The 18,012-nt window shown below is 37.8% G+C and overlaps 1 protein-coding gene and 1 pseudogene across 5 annotated transcripts in view; one reads left to right on the top strand and one right to left on the bottom strand.

The window, feature by feature from the left end:
- Window positions 1-18,012, top strand: part of LOC116641192 (rab GTPase-activating protein 1) — a 149,454-nt gene that overhangs the window by 101,216 nt on the left and 30,226 nt on the right. For all 5 annotated transcript variants that reach the window (XM_032418771.1, XM_032418772.1, XM_032418773.1 and 2 more), the window contains 4 exons: window positions 7,594-7,707; window positions 12,865-12,939; window positions 16,295-16,420; window positions 17,007-17,150. In XM_032418771.1, coding sequence (XP_032274662.1) covers window positions 7,594-7,707; window positions 12,865-12,939; window positions 16,295-16,420; window positions 17,007-17,150 — 459 coding nt within the window. The remainder of the gene's footprint in view (window positions 1-7,593; window positions 7,708-12,864; window positions 12,940-16,294; window positions 16,421-17,006; window positions 17,151-18,012) is intronic.
- Window positions 2,418-4,421, bottom strand: LOC116641193 (annotated as a pseudogene).

An 18,012-nucleotide genomic window follows, 5' to 3' on the forward strand; every position in this document is an offset into this window, starting at 1 on the left:
ATTTTTCGCTGCAGAAATTTTTTTTAGAAGAACCTTAAAAATTAAGTAACAAAGCCTCACCATTGCTTTATATCATATACACTGAAAGGGCGTAAGAGTTGGGGCCAAGAGAGGAATCATCTATAAATCTGTCACATGAACAGAGCCTACTTTTGATTACTATTGAGCTTATACCCACAGCATTCATTTCACCAGTTTTATTCCACATAGTCTGTTCAGCATTTTATTGAGTGCCTAGTAAGTGCAGATCATTACTGGTATGTGAAGTTGGGTGGCTTAACCTTGCTAAGCCCAAACTTCCATTTTGTATAAGGAGATAATGCAATTTTTTTCTTTTAATAAGCTATATTCAAGAGTGGTTTTAGATTTACAGAAATTGTGAAAATAGTATAGGGTGTTCCCATATACCCTGCATTCTTTCCCCTATTATTAACATCTTACATTAGTAACCAATATTGATGTATTAATATTAACCAAAATCTATAGTTTTTTTTAAAGATTTTATTTATTTATTTAAGTGAAAGAGCACAAGCAGGGGGAGTGGTAGAGGGAGAGGGAGAGCAGGCTTCCCGCTAAGCAGGGAACCTGACATGGGGCTCCATCCCAGGACCCCGGGATCATGACCTGAGCCAAAGGCAGACACTTAACCGACTGAGCCACCCAGGTGCCCCTATACTTTATTTAGTTTTGCTTAATTTTTACCTAATGTCCTTTCTCTGTAGTGGATCCCATCCAGGATACTATATTACATTTTGGCCTCATGTCTCCTTAGGCTCCTCTTGACTGTAACAATGCTTTATACTTTAACTTGTTTTTGATGACTTTGATGATATTTGGGAATATTGGTCAGGTATTTTATAGAATGCCCCTCAGCTGAAATTTATGTTTTTCTCATGAGATTATGAGTTTTGGGGATGAACACATAAGTAAAGCACTATTTTCATCATCTCTTATCAAGGGTAGGGACTATCAGTGTGACTCACCACTGTTGATTTTGACCTTGATCATCTGGCTGAGGGCATATTTGTCATATTTCTTCACTGTTAAGTCACTGTTTTTTCCCCTTTCCATACTTTGTTCTTCCAAAGGAAGTCACTCTGTGCTGCCCATACCAGGAATGGGCTTCCTCCAAGAGGGCAGCATGAAAGTTACTGGGAATTCTTCTGCATAGGGTATTTGTCTCATTCCCCCCCCCCCATTTATTTATTTATTTTTTACAAAAAGCTAGATTTTTTTCTTTTAAAATGCAGTAAGGTGGGTCACCTCAATGGCTCAGTTGGTTGAGCATCCAACTCTTAATTTCAGCTCAGGTCGTGATCTCAGGGTCATGAGATGAAGCCCCACATTGGGCTCTGTGCTGGGTGTGGAGCCTGTTTAAGATTCTCTCTTTCCCTTTGCCCCTCCTTATCTTTTTCCCACCCACCACCACCACCCTCCCCCACCCCCATTCACACTCGCGTGATAAATAATAAAAAGCAGTAAAGTGTATCGTTAATTTTGGGTTATGTTTGGACAACAGTGAGTAGTCCCATTTGGCAGGAGTATGGAAGGGGCAATAAAAGAGATTTAGGTGTTAGTATGAGGTGTTAATTCTCAGTATTTGTTTAGTGAATAAATTTTAAAAATGCTGAGATTTTAGAGTACAATTTTTAATGAAGTTATTTCCAACAATGTACATGTGTATTCCATTATATGATTATACCATAATTTATTTCTTTTTCTGTTGATGGACATTTGGGGTTTTTACAAATAAGGTTATTATGAACATTCTTAATTTTTTCCCCCTCTTGATTGTATGTTTTTGGTTCTCCTGTGTAATATTAAGGAGGAGAATTTCTGGGTCTGGGTATATATGTTTTTACCTTTACAAGAAACTGCTGTGTAATTCACCAAAGTATCATTTTACACCTCCATTAACAACAATTGAGAGTTCCAGTTGTTTCATGTCCTTACCAACATTTGGTATTGTCTTTTTATTTTAGACAGTGTAGTATGTTTCAGTGCATATATTTATGATTTCTGAACTGTACATACAGTACATATGATTTCTGAGCATTGCTAATTGAAATGTAAGGAACAGTATATACTTATAGGATTTAATTTAAACTTCTGCTACATTGGGGATACAGAAATTTACAGACTTTTGGGGAACTGACTTCTGTAAAATGTAGCAAACATTTTTAACATTTTTTTTTTGTAGCTTGACATTTATTCTTTCTTTTAATTTTATTTTATTATGTTAATCACCATACATTACATCATTAGTTTTTGATGTAGTGTTCCATGATTCATTGTTTGCATATTATAACACCCAGTGCTCCATTCAGTACGTGCCCTCTTTTAATACCCATCACCAAGCTAACCCGTCCTCCCACCCCCCTCCCCTCTAGAACCCTCAGTTTGTTTCTCAGAGTCCATAGTCTCTCATGGTTCATCTCCCCCTCCGATTTTGCGCCCTCATTAACATTCATTATTACATGAAAAAGTGCATATGTTCAAAGGGATATACATTTCAAGTTATTGCAGCTTATTTGTGACAGAATTTATGCTTGTAAAACATATATGAAATTAATCAACAGTAGCATGTCAGTATATTTAAAATCATTACAAATCTCTGTTCATATTGCCCATGAAAAATTACTGTGGTATATATTTAGAGCAGGACTTGGCAAACTGTGGCCTAAGGGCCAAATCCAGCATGCTTCTTGTTTTTGTAAATAAAGTTTTATTAGAATACAGAAATGCTTGTTTATTTATATATTGTCTATGGCTACTTTTACTCTGCAAAGGGAGAATTGAGTAATTTTAATGCTAAATGACCCGCAAAGCCTAAACTATTTGCTCTCTGCCTCTTAACAGAAAAAGTTTGCAAGATGTTAATACTGCATAATCATATGGCATTTTAGTTTCTTCTGGAGATTAAAGCTCTTTTTCATGGGATGAAGTGGCAGAAACATAAAACCAGTTGATGAAAATAAAAAAACCCACTTTTGCCATACCTTTGATAATTTTCAGGACACTTATCAACTGACAGTTTTGTCATTCCCTGTTCTTTTAAGGTTTACATCTCTGCACGATTGTCTTAAGTACCTTTGTAACAGCTTATTCTCTGTGAAATCATTTTACTGACTATAGTCTGGTTGAGAGGATGTATTTGGTTGACTTCATCAGTTTGGCCATGTATAGTGTTCTACAAAATGCATTGCACCAGCAAGTTTCTTGTACCAGCTACACCTATGCTTAACTCCTTGGAAATAAAAGCACTGTGTATTATATAAACCTTAATGTTCATAAGCACTTGGGTTTGGATATTTTACAGCTCTTTGCTGTGTTCTCTTAGGAAGAAATTTTCCATAATGTTGCTGTGATTTGTTTTCAGAATCTTTTCAAAGTTAGTGATGTCACTATTCTGATACAAACTTACTAAATTCATTGTTAGAATTCCTTGATCATTTTTGTACAGCTTAACTTCTGGCAAGTCAAGTGGATTTAATTCCAAGTTTTTCAGCATATTTCCTAAGACTAGATATTTTAAGTGAGTGGTTGACATAGAACTCCCCAATATATTATCATTGTTGAGGCTTTGAATTTCAGCATGTGAATTTTCAAATTCACCTTTTCTCAAGGGCATTTTACCCCTTAATTCTGTGATGACTCCCATGATCAATGGATGAGGGTTGGCAGAGTGATGAGGACTGACCAGTTATAGAATATTTTTAGTTGTGTTATTTTCCTACCCTACGTGCATTTGAATTTCCAAACCATATATCTCTAATAACTGTGTCTTCAAGTTATCTTCATCACCAATCTGATATGACTGATGTAACTGGCATAGTATATTTTGAAGTTTTCCATATCCCTCTCAATTCTTAATATAATTTATGTAACCTTCACACTTGTATTAAGCCACAATCTGTCACTCTTAGAATGTTTCAGAATTTCCATTGCTGCTTCATAGAATTTCTGGAGTAAATTCATCTGGCATTTTCTTAAAAAGAACTCTCTTTAGAGGTGGAGATACAATTCAATAATAGAACTAACAATTTTTTCAGAATAATTTTTTGTAGCTGTTCCAAATGTAGGTCAATGACATGTCTGTTCATCATTTCAGGAAAGCTTTGTCAATGTGAAATTCATCTTAGTCGTTGTTTTAATGTTTTCAGTCTCCCTTCTCTTTTTCTTTCAAGCTCCAAAATCTTTCAGAAACTGCATTAATGCTGCTTTGAAATTATAATTCTGATTTACCAAATCGTCATTTGATTAAATAACTCCCTTCAGAGTATTCCAGGTAATAGCCCTTCTTACCAGTGCACAAGAGATCATCCTCTTTTGGCAGACATTTTGGCTGGCTATTTCATTGTGGTTTTAATTAACCTTTTCATTTGCTTATTTGCCATTTACGTATTTTCTTTTATGAAGTGCCTGCTCAGATTTTTATCCATTTTATTAGATTGTCTTTTTCTTTAAGTTCTAGATATATTCTAGATACAGTTTTTTTCACATGTCTGTACTACTTGCCTATTTCTTTTTTAAATGTCATGTGTTTTATTTTTTTAATTAAGTTTATTTTAATTTCACTATTAACATACAGTGTTATATTAGTTTCAAGTGTACTATATAGTGATTCTGTACATTGCGCAGTGCTCATCGTGGTAAGTGTATTCTTTAATACCCATCACCTGTCTCACCCATCCCCTCTCCCACCACCTCTCTGGTAACCATCAGTTTGTTCTCTGTAGTTAAGAGTCTGTGTCTTGGTTTGTCTCTCTTTGTGTTTTTCCTTTGCTTGTTTGTTTTGTTTCTTAAATTCCACACATGGGTGAAATCATATTTGTCTTTCTCTGAATTACTTCACTTAGCATTTTACTCTAGCTCCATCTATGTTGTTGCAAATGGCAAGGTTTTGTTCTTTATTATGGCTGAGTAATATTCCATTTGTGTGTGTATACCATATATATTATACACATACATACATACATACATATATATATGGATATATATATGGCATATCTTCTTGATCCATTCATCTATCAGTAGACACTTAGGCTGCTTCCATAATTTGACTATTGTAAATAATGCTACAATAGACATAGAGGTGCATGTATCCCTTTGAATTAATGCTTTTGTATTTGAGGGGTAAATACCCAATAGTTTGATTCCTGGATGGTAGGGCAGTTCCATTTTTAACTTTCTAAGGCAACTCCACACTGTTTTCCACAGTGGCTGCACCAATTTGCATTCCCACCAACAGTGCACAAGGGTTTTCCTTTTTCTCCACATTCTCACCAACACTTGTTTTTTGTGTTTTTGATTTTAGCCATTCTGACAGGTGTGAGGTGATAGCTCATTGTAGTTTTGTTTGGGCCTTTTTTTTTTTTTAAGTTTATTTATTTAAGTAATCTTTACATTCAACATGGAGCTTGAACTCACAACACCAAGATCAAGAGGTGCACACTCCTCCGACTGAGCCAGCCAGGTGCCACTCTCATTGTAGTTTTGATTTGCATTTCCCTGGTAATGAATGATGTTGAGCATCTTTTCATGTGTCTGTTGGCCATCTGTATGTCATCTTTGGAAAAATGTCTGTTCATTTTTCCAATGAATAAGGTTCTTTCCTGATTTAATTTGGTGCCTCATTTACATGGATCTTGAATTAAACATTAACATTAGAATGATTCTGGTTTGGGTAGGGCTGTTGACCACATAGTGTTGCCATTGCTTAGTCCTGAAGAAACGTTTGGACTTTATTAGGTATATTTATCAAGCATTGACTGATTTTATGCCCTACATTATGCTAGGCTCTGTGGAAATTACAAAAGTGAATCACAATTTCTATCCCTACGTGAATAGTTTTATAGGAAAGTTAAAATAAACAAAAATTAAAAATAGATATTCTAGGAACCTGATGTGTATATTCTGCATATCACTAGCGAGTGTGTACATATGTGTGTTCAGAGGAGATTGCTTCCTTTCTCTTTTATCGAGTCTTTTCTATATACATGTCAGACACCGGTAGAAGCTCCTTATAGATTTATATTTTATATATACATTTAATGTAACTTTTACTACAGCTTTATAAGGTAGGTGATATTAGTCACAGAAGGTATGAAACTTACCTAAAGTTGTTCAGCTTAAGAGACTGAGACAACTTTCAGACCCACATATGTGTGCCTCTAAGCTGTGCCCCAGGTTTTAAGACCTTGAGATAAATATGGATACATCATTTTCATCACTTAGCTGTATATACCTGAAGTAGGACTGGGAACTCTTATTACTTTAAAGGGCTGGAATCATCTTGGGTCTCTCTTTCATTTGTATGAGCATCCTCTTATTTTTCCATTTTAAAATCATCTTTATTCAGTTGTAATTTATATACAGTAAAATACACGAATTTTAAGTGAATGATTCAGTACATTTTAACTACCACCATAGTTGTGTTGGATAATGTTTCCATATTCAAACGTCAAAAAGTTCTCTTCATGTCTCTTAAGAATCAGTTTTCTCCTTTTAACTCCAGCCTCTTCCAAACACTGATTTACTTTCTATAACTTAAAATTTTGTCTTTATAAGAATTTCATACACATGATATTAATGGAAAATAATCTTTTGTGTCTGGCTTCTCCAGTCACTTAGAAAATGCTTTTGAGGGGCTCCTGGATGGCTCAGCCATTAAGCATCTGCCTTTGACTCAGGTCATAATCCCAGTGTCCTGGGATCGAGCCCTGCATCGGGCTCCCTGCTTGGTGGGGAGTCTGCTTCTCCCTCTCACACTCCCCGTGCTCGTGTTCCTGCTCTCTCTGTGTCTCTCTCTGTCAAATAAATAAATAAAATCTTAAAAAAACAAACAAACAATGTGCTGTTAAAAGAGAAGGTCATGTTTCTGTGCTCCAGTTCTTTAGCATGTGAGCAAATGAAATTTAACAAGGAATTTATTAGAAATACCTGGATGCTTGCTTTGTTGTATAAAGGATTGCTGTGATATTATTGACGTTTGTTTAGTTTTCTCCATTGGCAAAAGGAAGGGATATTTTTCCCATAGCCTATTTGAGTCCCTTGACATTTGGTGGTCTAGTTTCATATTGAGTAGAATGCTGTGTACATTTTTATGCCATTTGCCCTTAGGATAAACCCCAATTAAGAGACTTCTCTTTTCCTTTTGAGAACCTGGCATATGGGCGTCATGCCAAAGGATCATTTAAAGCAGCGATTTTTATACCCAGTTTTTCTAATGGGAGCATTTTACCTCCTTTTGAGATTAATTTGAATATTTTCCTGTGGGAAATCCATTTTGATTACCACATTTTCCCTCTTGCAATAGAAAGGTCACCAGCTGCACTTCTTGCAACAGAGATGAATACACATGAGGTATATACAGGAAGCAGGTTCCTTTTCTTCCATATTTTTTTCCTTAATATTTGATTTTGCTTTTGCTTGAACAGTTGGTCCCTGAAGATGCAGTAACTCTGGGCATGCACATGTATATGTATGTCCCTGCAGCATTTTAAAGCACGTAAATGAGAAGACCTTGTTGTATAAACTTATACAAATACGTACGTGATTAACTACTAAACCTCTTTCCTAATGTTTCCACAGGAGTCTCCCCAGGACAGTGCTATCACTCGGGATATTAACCGGACATTCCCAGCTCATGACTATTTTAAGGACACAGGAGGAGATGGACAAGATTCCTTATATAAAATATGCAAGGTATTTCACATCACAAAAAAAAAATCTTAGTTTTGAAAGGTGATTTTGGTTCTTTGAAATTACACGAAAGGTAACTACAAAGTGTAATTTGTATTTGATGTATAAGAAGGCAAAAAAAGGGGGCACCTGGGTGGCTCAGTCGGTTGAACGTCTGCCTTCGACTCAGGTCATGATCCCAGGATCCTGGGATCGAGCCCCCGAGTCAGGATCCCTGCTCAGCTCAGAGTCTGCTTCTCCCTTTCCGTCTGACCCTCCCCCTGTGTTCATGCTCTCTCTCGCTCGCTCTCTCAAACGAAGAAATAAAAAATCTTTGAAAAAAAAAAGACAAAAAAGGAGAGCGCAGACTTTCTGAAATTCTGATGTTACCTTTAATTTTATGCTGATAACAGGAAATCAATGAGACATAAAATGGTAAGGTTTCTTTTACCCTTTTAATCAGGACTTGTAGATGATAGTCCCTTGGCTCCACATTTATTATTTTTTTATGGGGGAGGGGCAGAGGTAGAGAAAGAATCTTCAGCAGTCTCCACACCCAGCACAGAGCCCGACACAGGGTTCAGAGTTCAGTCTCACAACCCTGAGATCATGACCTGAGCTGAAGTCAAGAGTCAGATGTTTAATCGACTGAGCCACCCGGGTAACCCCTCCCCACCCAGCTCTACATTTAAACTTTCAGAAATTGGTTTTACGTTAAGAGCCTCTGAGTCCTATAACACTGCAAACTCCCTTTTGGTATTCCCATTATAAGTTATGAACTTGGCAGCTAGGACACGTCCAACAGTGGGAAGTGCTGATGCCTATCTAGGTGGACTTTTTAGCACTGCAGCATAATAAATGGTGGGGCATACTGATGTCTGTCAAAAGATCTGTACCTGAAACCTGTAAAGGAAACGTTCAATTTCAGCAATCCATTTTCCAGTAGATTTTGGTACTTCAGAGCTGTAAGGCTAAAATAGGACTTGGGACCAGAGTTCTCCAACTTCATCTGTCCTCAGAACTAGTCTTTAGTCTTTTCCCCCCAAAATTAATCAAGTACCTATATGTAGCATCTACTATCTAGGAAGTACAGACTAGGCATGAGACATGCCCTTAAGAAACTTACATATTATTGATTGAAAAGGTAGAATTAACAAGTTTTAGGGCAGGCTAATAATAAAGGACAGGTTCTCCAGGGATAAACTAGATGCTTCAACTATAAGGGCAGTTAGATTGAGAAAAATGTTTCTTTAATTTCCACAAAGTTGTCATTTCTGTTGTGATCCTCTTCTCTGATCATCCTTTTTTAGGCCCTTCTCAGTTGTGCTTTCCACTTAAGCAGCCATCCAGCTATGCCTCACTGCAAAATTTCCCATAAAGAAACCCTGTGCTCACTGCCTCTGAGCCCTTACTCCTGATCCCCCTGCACTCTAGTGTCTGTCTCACAATGGTCTTCCTTGCAGCGCTCTCTGCTCTTGACCTCTTGACCTCTCTCACCCTCCCGGTTTTGCTCTCACCTTCTCTCTCAGCATTGCTGACTCCCTCTTTGTCTCTCTCTCTACCTGCTCCTAAAACCGAGGCATTCCCCTGGGTGCTCAGTCAGTAGTTCCTTTTGCTCTATACTATCTCCCTGGTGACTCCTTCCACCCCCACAGCTTCAGCTACAACCTCTGGACAGATGTTCCCAAATCTCTGTTTAGCTCAAGGCCTAAATTTCTAGCTGTCAGTTGGTCTTCATGTAGAAGTCTGTTAAGTACATCAAACAAAAAGGTCTAAAGATAGAGTTCATTTAAAAACATGTTTTATTAGAATTTTCAAAGATAACAAAAGTTTAATAGAATAATGAATTCATATATATCCCCCACCAGATTTAATATTTATGAACATATTGCCACAGTTGCTTTCTATATTCCTTTTAAAAATTTTCCTGAAGTGGGGCACCTGGTGGCTCAGTCGGTTAAGTGTCTTAACTTTTGGTTTTGGCTCAGGTCATGATCTCATGGGTCATGAGATCCAGACCCGTGGCGGGCTCCACATTCAGCAGGGAGTCTGCTTGAAGATTCTCTCTCTCTGCCCCTCCGCCACACACATTCCCAGGCTCACTCGCTTGTTCTCTCTCAAAAAAAAAAAAGTACTTAAAAGCAAATCTCAGATATCATGAATCTAAATTCTTCACTATACATCTCTAAAAAATTAGATCATTATTCATCTGTAGTATCCATCATTATCCATCAGTGCCATCCAGTAAACTCCATATTCAGATTTCCCTATATGTCTTTATACATTTGGTTAGAATTAGGATCCAGCAGTATCCATAATATGTTTAGTTGTTATGGCTCTTTTAATTAGAAACAGTCTTCCTTTTTCCCTCCATGCCATTGTCTTGCTGAAGATACAGTCATTTCTCTTTTAGTTTTCAGTTCCTTCCTTTAGCCACATTGAGTTTGATAGGATTGATGTCTCTTATAGCCATACTTCCCTTTCTAATCACTGCCTGCTACAGGCCTCTATCATATGTGCTAGCACTTTTACAAAAGCTGCCTTGAATTAGTCTCCCTCCCTTTGGGTTCTAGCCTATTTATTATTTTCTCCATGATGACCCCAGAATTGGATCTTTTGCAGGGCCTCCACAAAAGCCTTTGGTGCTTCCTCATAACCCACAGAGTGAAATCAAAATTTCTTAGTTCATTTCCTGGTCCCAGATTCCTTAGCCTTAGCATTAGCATTAAAGGCATTTTGCAATGTATCCTGGTTTAATTCCTAAATATTTTATGCTTCAACTACATTGAACTTCTCACTGTACTCTGGTTGATTTACACATCAGACTTCCCAACTAAACTGTGAAGTTCTCAAGGGCAGAAATCACTTCTGTGTGTTAGTATCTGTACCACTCGGCACAGTGCTTGGCCTATAGTTGGTGCTCATTAAATGTTAATGAATTAATGAAATGCCTTTTATTCCCTATATTTCATTACAGCTCCCATGAATTTTATATCCTAAACATGTCTCAGACGTGACATGTACTTTCATATCTGTATGTATTCCTTCAGACTTTTCCATGAGCCTGAAAAATAAACTCCCCTCAATTTTCTTCCTATAGAAATTCAATACATTTCATTGTGGTACATAATTAAGTCCTGTGCTGAGCAATTTACGAGAGAGCTGAGAATAATACATCAAGTCTGTCATATAAATACTGTGATTATTTGCATCTTACAGATAAGAAATATAAGTAATGGGCCTAAGATCCAGACAGAGACATTAGCAGTTGTGGGATTTCAGTCCAGCTCTGACTAACTCTGAAGCCTCTGTTCTTTCTTGACCAATCAACTATTAATTGATAACTTCACAGACATTGTCAAACTGCTTTCCACAGAGCTCTACTGGCATATATTACTGCTGTTTTTAACACAGTTTTTTTTTTAAGATTTTATTTATTTGAGAGGGAGAGAGAGCACAAGCAGGGGGAGCATCAGAGGGAGAGGGAGAAGCAGGCTCCCCGCTGAGCAGGGAGCCCATGTGGGGCTCGATCCCAGACCCTGGGATCATGACCTGAGCCGAAGGCAGACGCTTAACTGACTGAGCCACCCAGGCACCCCTGTTCATAACACAGTCTTAAGAAAATTATTAACACTTCTTAGTGTTTACTAATTTGACAGGTGCAAAGTGATGCCTTATTGTATTGTATAAACAGATTGTTTCAAAAGCCCTCTGCATATCTTGTCTTTGGAAAAGTATATGTGTTTTCTTTGTGTAGCCCTCTCATTAGATAAGCTTTGATGAAATGGGGGATTTAATGAGATTATGTTAAATTCTACCCTCATTTATGAAAGCATGATTATTTTATATATATATGTGTGTGTGTATATATATATTAAAAGCTGTAGTGTTTCACCAAATGCTAATGATTAAATCCATGTGTATGTTAACTTAATTGTCATCTAAAAAGCATTGGCATCATATTTTGCTAAATGATCTTTATTCTGAACGTACTCATTCTAAATTGCTTTCTTGGGATGCAGAGGAAGCATGGCACAAAAAGTAAGTGGAGAATAAAGGGAATTTCATCAGAAATAAACTTGTTAAACAGGGAATAACATCTTGAATCTGTAGGAATTTCCCTTTCCACCACAGCTTACATGAGAACTGGAAATACTAATCATAAAAACAAGACTCTGGAAAACAACTAAAGAACCAAAAAGAGTAAACCACAAGGAATGTTAGATGTCAGTATTCTGTTAAAGATAATGTTCAGAAGAGATGGGCAATAATCATCTGCTGCCAAGAAAAATACAAAATAAGAATTCCAAAGGAACCCACAAATGGTTTCAGAGTAATCCCTCTTATCAGAAAAGTTATTACTGGCATTGTGGAAAAAATTGTATTTTGGTGTCTTTGCCAAAAGATTTTTTCCCAGAAAGAAAAATGAATAACGTTAACAGTGTTTAGTGAGAGCCTGCTGTGTGACTGGCGAGGTTGCAGGTGTGAGTTGCTGGCTAGGTTGGATAGGGCATCACCCCAGCGCCTAAGAAGATCACAGTCCAGTAGAGAAGATGGACATTTAAAATGCAGTGTGGTGAGTGCTGTAATAACTATACTTGTGTAGCAAGTACCGTCAGAGTACAGAGAAGAGAGGGAACCCTGGGGTAATGGAGTGTTTGGAACCTGAAGGAAGAGCACATTTTTCAGACAGAAGAGGGGAAAGCAAGGGCCAAGACAGAGTCATGGCAACCTTTTTTTTAGTGCTGAAGTGGTTTTTGCTTAACTTCTTCTACTCCTGGGAAGTGGTGTGGCGACAGTTGTGTTTATTGTAGAGAAAAAATTGAAGAGGGGCGCCTGGGTGGCTCAGTCAGTTAAGCATCTGCCTTCAGCTCAGGTCATGATCCCAGGGTCCTGGGATGGAGCCCCGCATCAGGCTTCCTGCTTAGTGGGGAGTCTGCTTTTCCCTCTCCCTCCCCTACTCGTGCTCGCTCTCTCTCTCTCTCAAATTAAAAAAAAAATCTTTTTTAAAAATCAAAAAAAAAATCAGAGAGAAATATTTGCATCATTCACTGATCATCAAAATGCCATAGTGGAGTGTGGGTGTCTTCCAGGTTCCTGTGTTCAAGGTCCTATAGGCAAGTATGGCCCATGAGTGACTATATTTATTTATTTATACCTCCTGTGTTTTTCTTTTTCCAGGCATATTCTGTGTATGATGAAGAGATTGGCTATTGCCAGGGCCAGTCATTTCTCGCTGCTGTTCTGCTTCTCCATGTGAGTATTAGGTCGTCTGTTTTGACTTACACATGACCTGCCTCAGCTTATACTACTAGCCTTAGACTTGAGCATGGTTTTATATGGCCTTTGGCCAGACTCTAGTGCATGAGTTTTACTCCTATAGCTGGAAACCTTTTCCTTAATTTAACATCCTCATGGAAGAGAAACACGGTAAGAATAAATGACAGTGTTGAGTACTAGTACAAGAGTGGAGTTCATTTTGATTGCTAGAATGATTGTCTTGGCTGATTGAACCCTTAGGGACATTTTATATTCTATAAAGTAGCCACTGTCATTAGTATTTGTTTGGGGATCTGTGTATTAGTGGTGGGAAGGAAGCAGAGAAGCTGGCTTTCTTTTAGTGCCATTTTATTCATTTATTTATTCAGCAAAGACCTTTACCCTCTGACAGTAATTACTGGTATTCTTTCAAATCCACAGCAGAACTGAAAAATCATTAAGGTGGAATACCCATAAACTCTTCTTCTATTTTACCAATTAATATTTTGCCACACTTTCTCTGTCTGTCTGCTTCTCTCTTTTCCTCTTTTTTTACACAAATATTATTTTTTACTAAAAAACATTTTTTGAAATTATTTTTGGAAAATCAGTAGCAAACATCAGGGTACTTCACTCCTATATACTTGAGCATGTATCTCCTAAGGACATAACCATAATACTGTGGTCACAGCCAAGAAATTCCACACTGATTCAGTAATGTCTTACACAGAGTCCGCATTTGATTTTCCCCAATTGTTTATGCAGTAAAGTCCTTTATAGCTTTTTTTTCCCCCTAACCAAGATCAGTGAAGATTCAAGCAGTGCATTTAGTGTCATTTTTCTTTACTTTTTTAATCTAAACTACCCCCCTCCCCTGCTTTCTTGTGCTTTATGCCATTGACAGTCTTGGAAAATTCAAGCAAATTGTCTTGTAAAATATTCCACATTCTTGATTTGTCTTACCATTTCCTCATGATTAAAATTAAAATGCTGGGTGAAAACACCACACAGGTGATGTTAGAGAGTTTGTGGGCACCTCCATCTTTAGCACAGTAGATGCTAGAGATGAGGAATGAATAAAGTAGACAGGGTCCCAATCTTTGTGGATACAGAGCTAGTGAAGCTGACTAGCTATAATCAGAAAGTCACAGAAGTATGTCTTTATTACCTCAATGGCGACATGAAGGTATAGTAAAAAGTTTGATGCAAGATTATAACAAAGGAGCCTTATTTATATCACAGGCTTCTCTTGGGAGGTAAACTTTAAGGTGAATGCTGAAAAATAAGAAGAGGTATCCATTTTCTTTTGTACTTATCTGTATCATTTAACTTTTTTAAGCTAACATTATTATGAAAATAAGAAAACTATTTTAAAAGAAAAAGTGGAGAGTAGAGCACTCCCACCAAAGAGAATAGTACAACCTATAGAAGCACTGAAATGGGGAAGACTTGGCCTATGAAAGGAACTGGAAGCTGGGTAATGTGACTGGAGCATTACCTGTGATGGGGGATGGGGAGGGAGCTGGAGAGGCCAGCTCAAGGAGTTTGGATTTTGTTTCCCTAAACAAGGGGAAGCTTTTGAAGAGTTTTAAGCCGTTTTGTATAGCTTGTAATACAAGTAAAACCAAAACCACTTTGTATCTTCTTTCTGTGAGAACCTAGCTTATTGATATTAGTAACCATGTAAAAATATGATAAAGCTGTGACATTAATAAAAGGGTCAAGTTTTTTCCCCAGCTTTATTGAGATATAATTGACAAATAAAAATGTGTGTGTGTGTGTGTGTGGTGTATAATTTGATGAGTTGATAGGCTATACATTGCGAAATGATCCACAGTCAAGCTAATTAACATCCATCAAAGGGTCAAGTTTTAAAATTTTGTTGTTTTAGTAAGACTTTATATCTCAGAGTCTCTCAGGCTTGTGTGGTTTGTCTTTGTTCTCAACTTCAGTCCAAGAACATTTGTCCCCATTTAAGTATCACAACCCCTTTAAAATGGGTATCCTGGGATGCCTGGGTGGCTCAGTCAGTTAAGCGGTTGCCTTCAGCTCAGGTCATGATCCCAGGGTCCTGGGATCGAATCCCACATCTGGCTCCCTGCTTGGCAGGAGCCTGCTTCTCCTTCTGCCCCTGCCTGCTGGTCCCCCTGCTTGTGCTCTCTCGCGCGCGCTCTCTGTCAAATAAATAAATAAAATCTTTGGAAAAAAAATAAAAAAAATAAAATGGGTTTCCCAGATAAATCCACAGTGTCTTGGTTTGAACTCTGCGCTGCTTGCCATTGTGTTAAGATAAATGCTTGTTTCAGAGGAAAAGCAGTTGTGCTACCTGACATCAGAAATGCTCCTCTGGGGCAGACCAAGTATCCCTCAGCATGTGGAAGAAATTATGAAATTGCCTTCCATGATGGTGACCTCTGAGATCTGGTCCTTGGCTCCAAATGCTCTTACTTGTCCATTAATAATTTGCTGTGCTTTTCTCCTTTATTACTTAATCTCATTTGTTCTTTAGCTCTGCTTTATTCTCAGTGATGTCTGTGTTCAGCCCACCTCGTCCCCCTGTTCCACAGAAGCCCGCCCACCTTCTTGACATTTTGAAGGCTTGCTATAGTCATGCCAAGCCTTAAATAACATTTCCAGTACTTTTTTCTATTTTGAAAACTAGACATTTTGCCAGGTTATCAGGGAAATATTTTTTCCACAAAGCTATGAAAGATGTAGGTATTATTATAAATGGGTAACATCTGTAAATAGAAGTGAAGTGAGGGGTTTTGTAGTATTTTAAGTATTACCATAAACATTACAAAGTACTTTGAACATTACTGTTAAACCTTAGAATATTTAAGGTTCTGCTGTAACTGGCCGTGTTTGTAACAACGAGGAAGAAGAAAATAGCTAAGGAGGTAAAATGATTTAATAAAGGTGTCATGATTTGAGAAAGATGAAACCTATACTTGTGTATCAGCCTGTTGCTACTCAGTTCAGATATGGTCCTACAAAGCCTGTTCTTGGCTCCCTCAGGCAGACTCAGGCTTTCTTGTTCTTGTATCTCCACTGATCTTTCTACCTAATTCATAGGTAGTTGTGAATATGAATTCTATCTAATTCATACTTATTATGTACGGATTGATTGTATGGGAAGCTTCTCGAGGATAGTAACACTATCTGACAAAGAATAGGCATTGTTAATATCCCTTGGTTGAGTGAACGAATGTCATAAAACACAACTACATGAGTTACTACATATCACTGAAATTTCCTAGTTTTTAGATAGGAGTGGAAGGATGAATTTAACATATTGAGAAAACTTCTGTATATGTTTTGTGATCCCCACCCCTTTCCCTATCTGTTACAGATGCCTGAAGAACAGGCATTCAGTGTTCTGGTCAAGATCATGTTTGACTATGGTCTCAGGGAACTTTTCAAGCAAAACTTTGAAGATTTACATTGCAAATTTTACCAGTTGGAGCGCCTCATGCAGGTAAAAAGAGAAACCAGCTTGCATTTGCCACTAAGAGTGCAGGACTTGGGAGAACCAGGTTGATGAACTGGTGCTAAGGACCAGTGGTGATTGCCTTAGCCATCCAGGGTTAAGGACTGGTTTGATGTTTTTCATTTCTCACTATGTGATGACGATGCCAAGATTAATAAGGTGTGAACCTGATGGGTGTGAGCTAGGTTTTCACCCAAAAGATCAGATGACTTTGTAGGGGCCTTTAACACAGCAAACTAAGTCAAGAAATATCTGCCAAGGCTCTGAAGCTAACTGGTTAGGAATATCATAATAAAAGTGAAACAGACTTTTCCAAACATTTCATAACTTGGAAAGAAAAACTATCATTCCAAATATTTGTCACCATCTTGGGGATTCCTCTTCTGAGCTAGTTTGTGGGCTGGAAAGGGGAGCCAAGTGTCAGATAATAAGTGTTCTTCTGAGCACATTGGAGGTTTGTAGGAAAGCACAAATATGTGACTTTTTTGGCCTATTCCTGGCAGATTTATGAGCCTCCCAAGTGGGAGTTGAACATCTGCGTATGTGCCCAAAACTAATTAGTTTGCTATTTCAGGAATACATCCCTGACCTGTACAACCACTTCCTGGATATAAGCCTTGAAGCGCACATGTATGCCTCCCAGTGGTTTCTTACGCTTTTCACTGCAAAATTCCCTCTCTACATGGTCTTCCATATCATTGACCTGCTTTTATGTGAGGTATGTATCAGAGGCCACAGCACTTTGGCTTTTGTTTTCAGTATCTTCCTGTGTCAGCTCCATTAAAATAGAATTTCTTCTTAGTTAATTTTATTTTTGTGCTCAAAAATCCAGATTTAAGTAACTCTCCCTTGGGCTAAAGCTAACAATCAAGTTTTGTTAAAGGTGTTCTCTCCTGAAAAAACAATCAAACAGCCTACTGTTACACATTTGTATTACTGTTAGGTCTGGCTGCATTTATTGAAGAAACCCCAAATAACAATGACTAAATAAAGTAGAGGTTCATTTCTCTCTCATGTGAAAGAAGCCAGAACGTTGGCAGTTACCTGCCTTTCCTGGAGGGCCAGGGGACAGGGGAGGATGTGTCCCCTCTTTAAAAGAGACTTCCTGGGGCGCCTGGGTGGCTCAGTTGGTTAAGCGACTGCCTTCGGCTCAGGTCATGATCCTGGAGTCCCGGGATCGAGTCCCGCATCGGGCTCCCTGCTCAGCGGGGGGTCTGCTTCTCCCTCTGACCCTCTTCCCTCCTGTGCTGTCTCTCATTCTCTCTCTCAAATAAATAAATAAAATCTTTAAAAAAAAAAAAAATAATAAAATAAAATAAAATAAAAGAGACTTCCTGGAGGTTCTACCCAAATTTTCACTTATCTCTTATTGGCCTGACCACATCTAGCCACAAAGGAGAGTTTTTTAAAAGCTGGGTAGGAATTTGCTAACAATTAGAGGGTCTGTTACTAAAACAAAAATAAGATATCAGAATACATAACAGTCTTTGCCACAGCATAGTTTTGGGGTGTATGTGTTTAAGAAAAAAATAATTTCAAAAATAATACATATTTATTACAGAAACTGGAAAACACAAGCA

The sequence above is a fragment of the Phoca vitulina genome, unplaced genomic scaffold (assembly GCF_004348235.1).
Source record: "Phoca vitulina isolate PV1807 unplaced genomic scaffold, GSC_HSeal_1.0 scaffold21, whole genome shotgun sequence".
Lineage (NCBI taxonomy): Eukaryota > Metazoa > Chordata > Mammalia > Carnivora > Phocidae > Phoca > Phoca vitulina.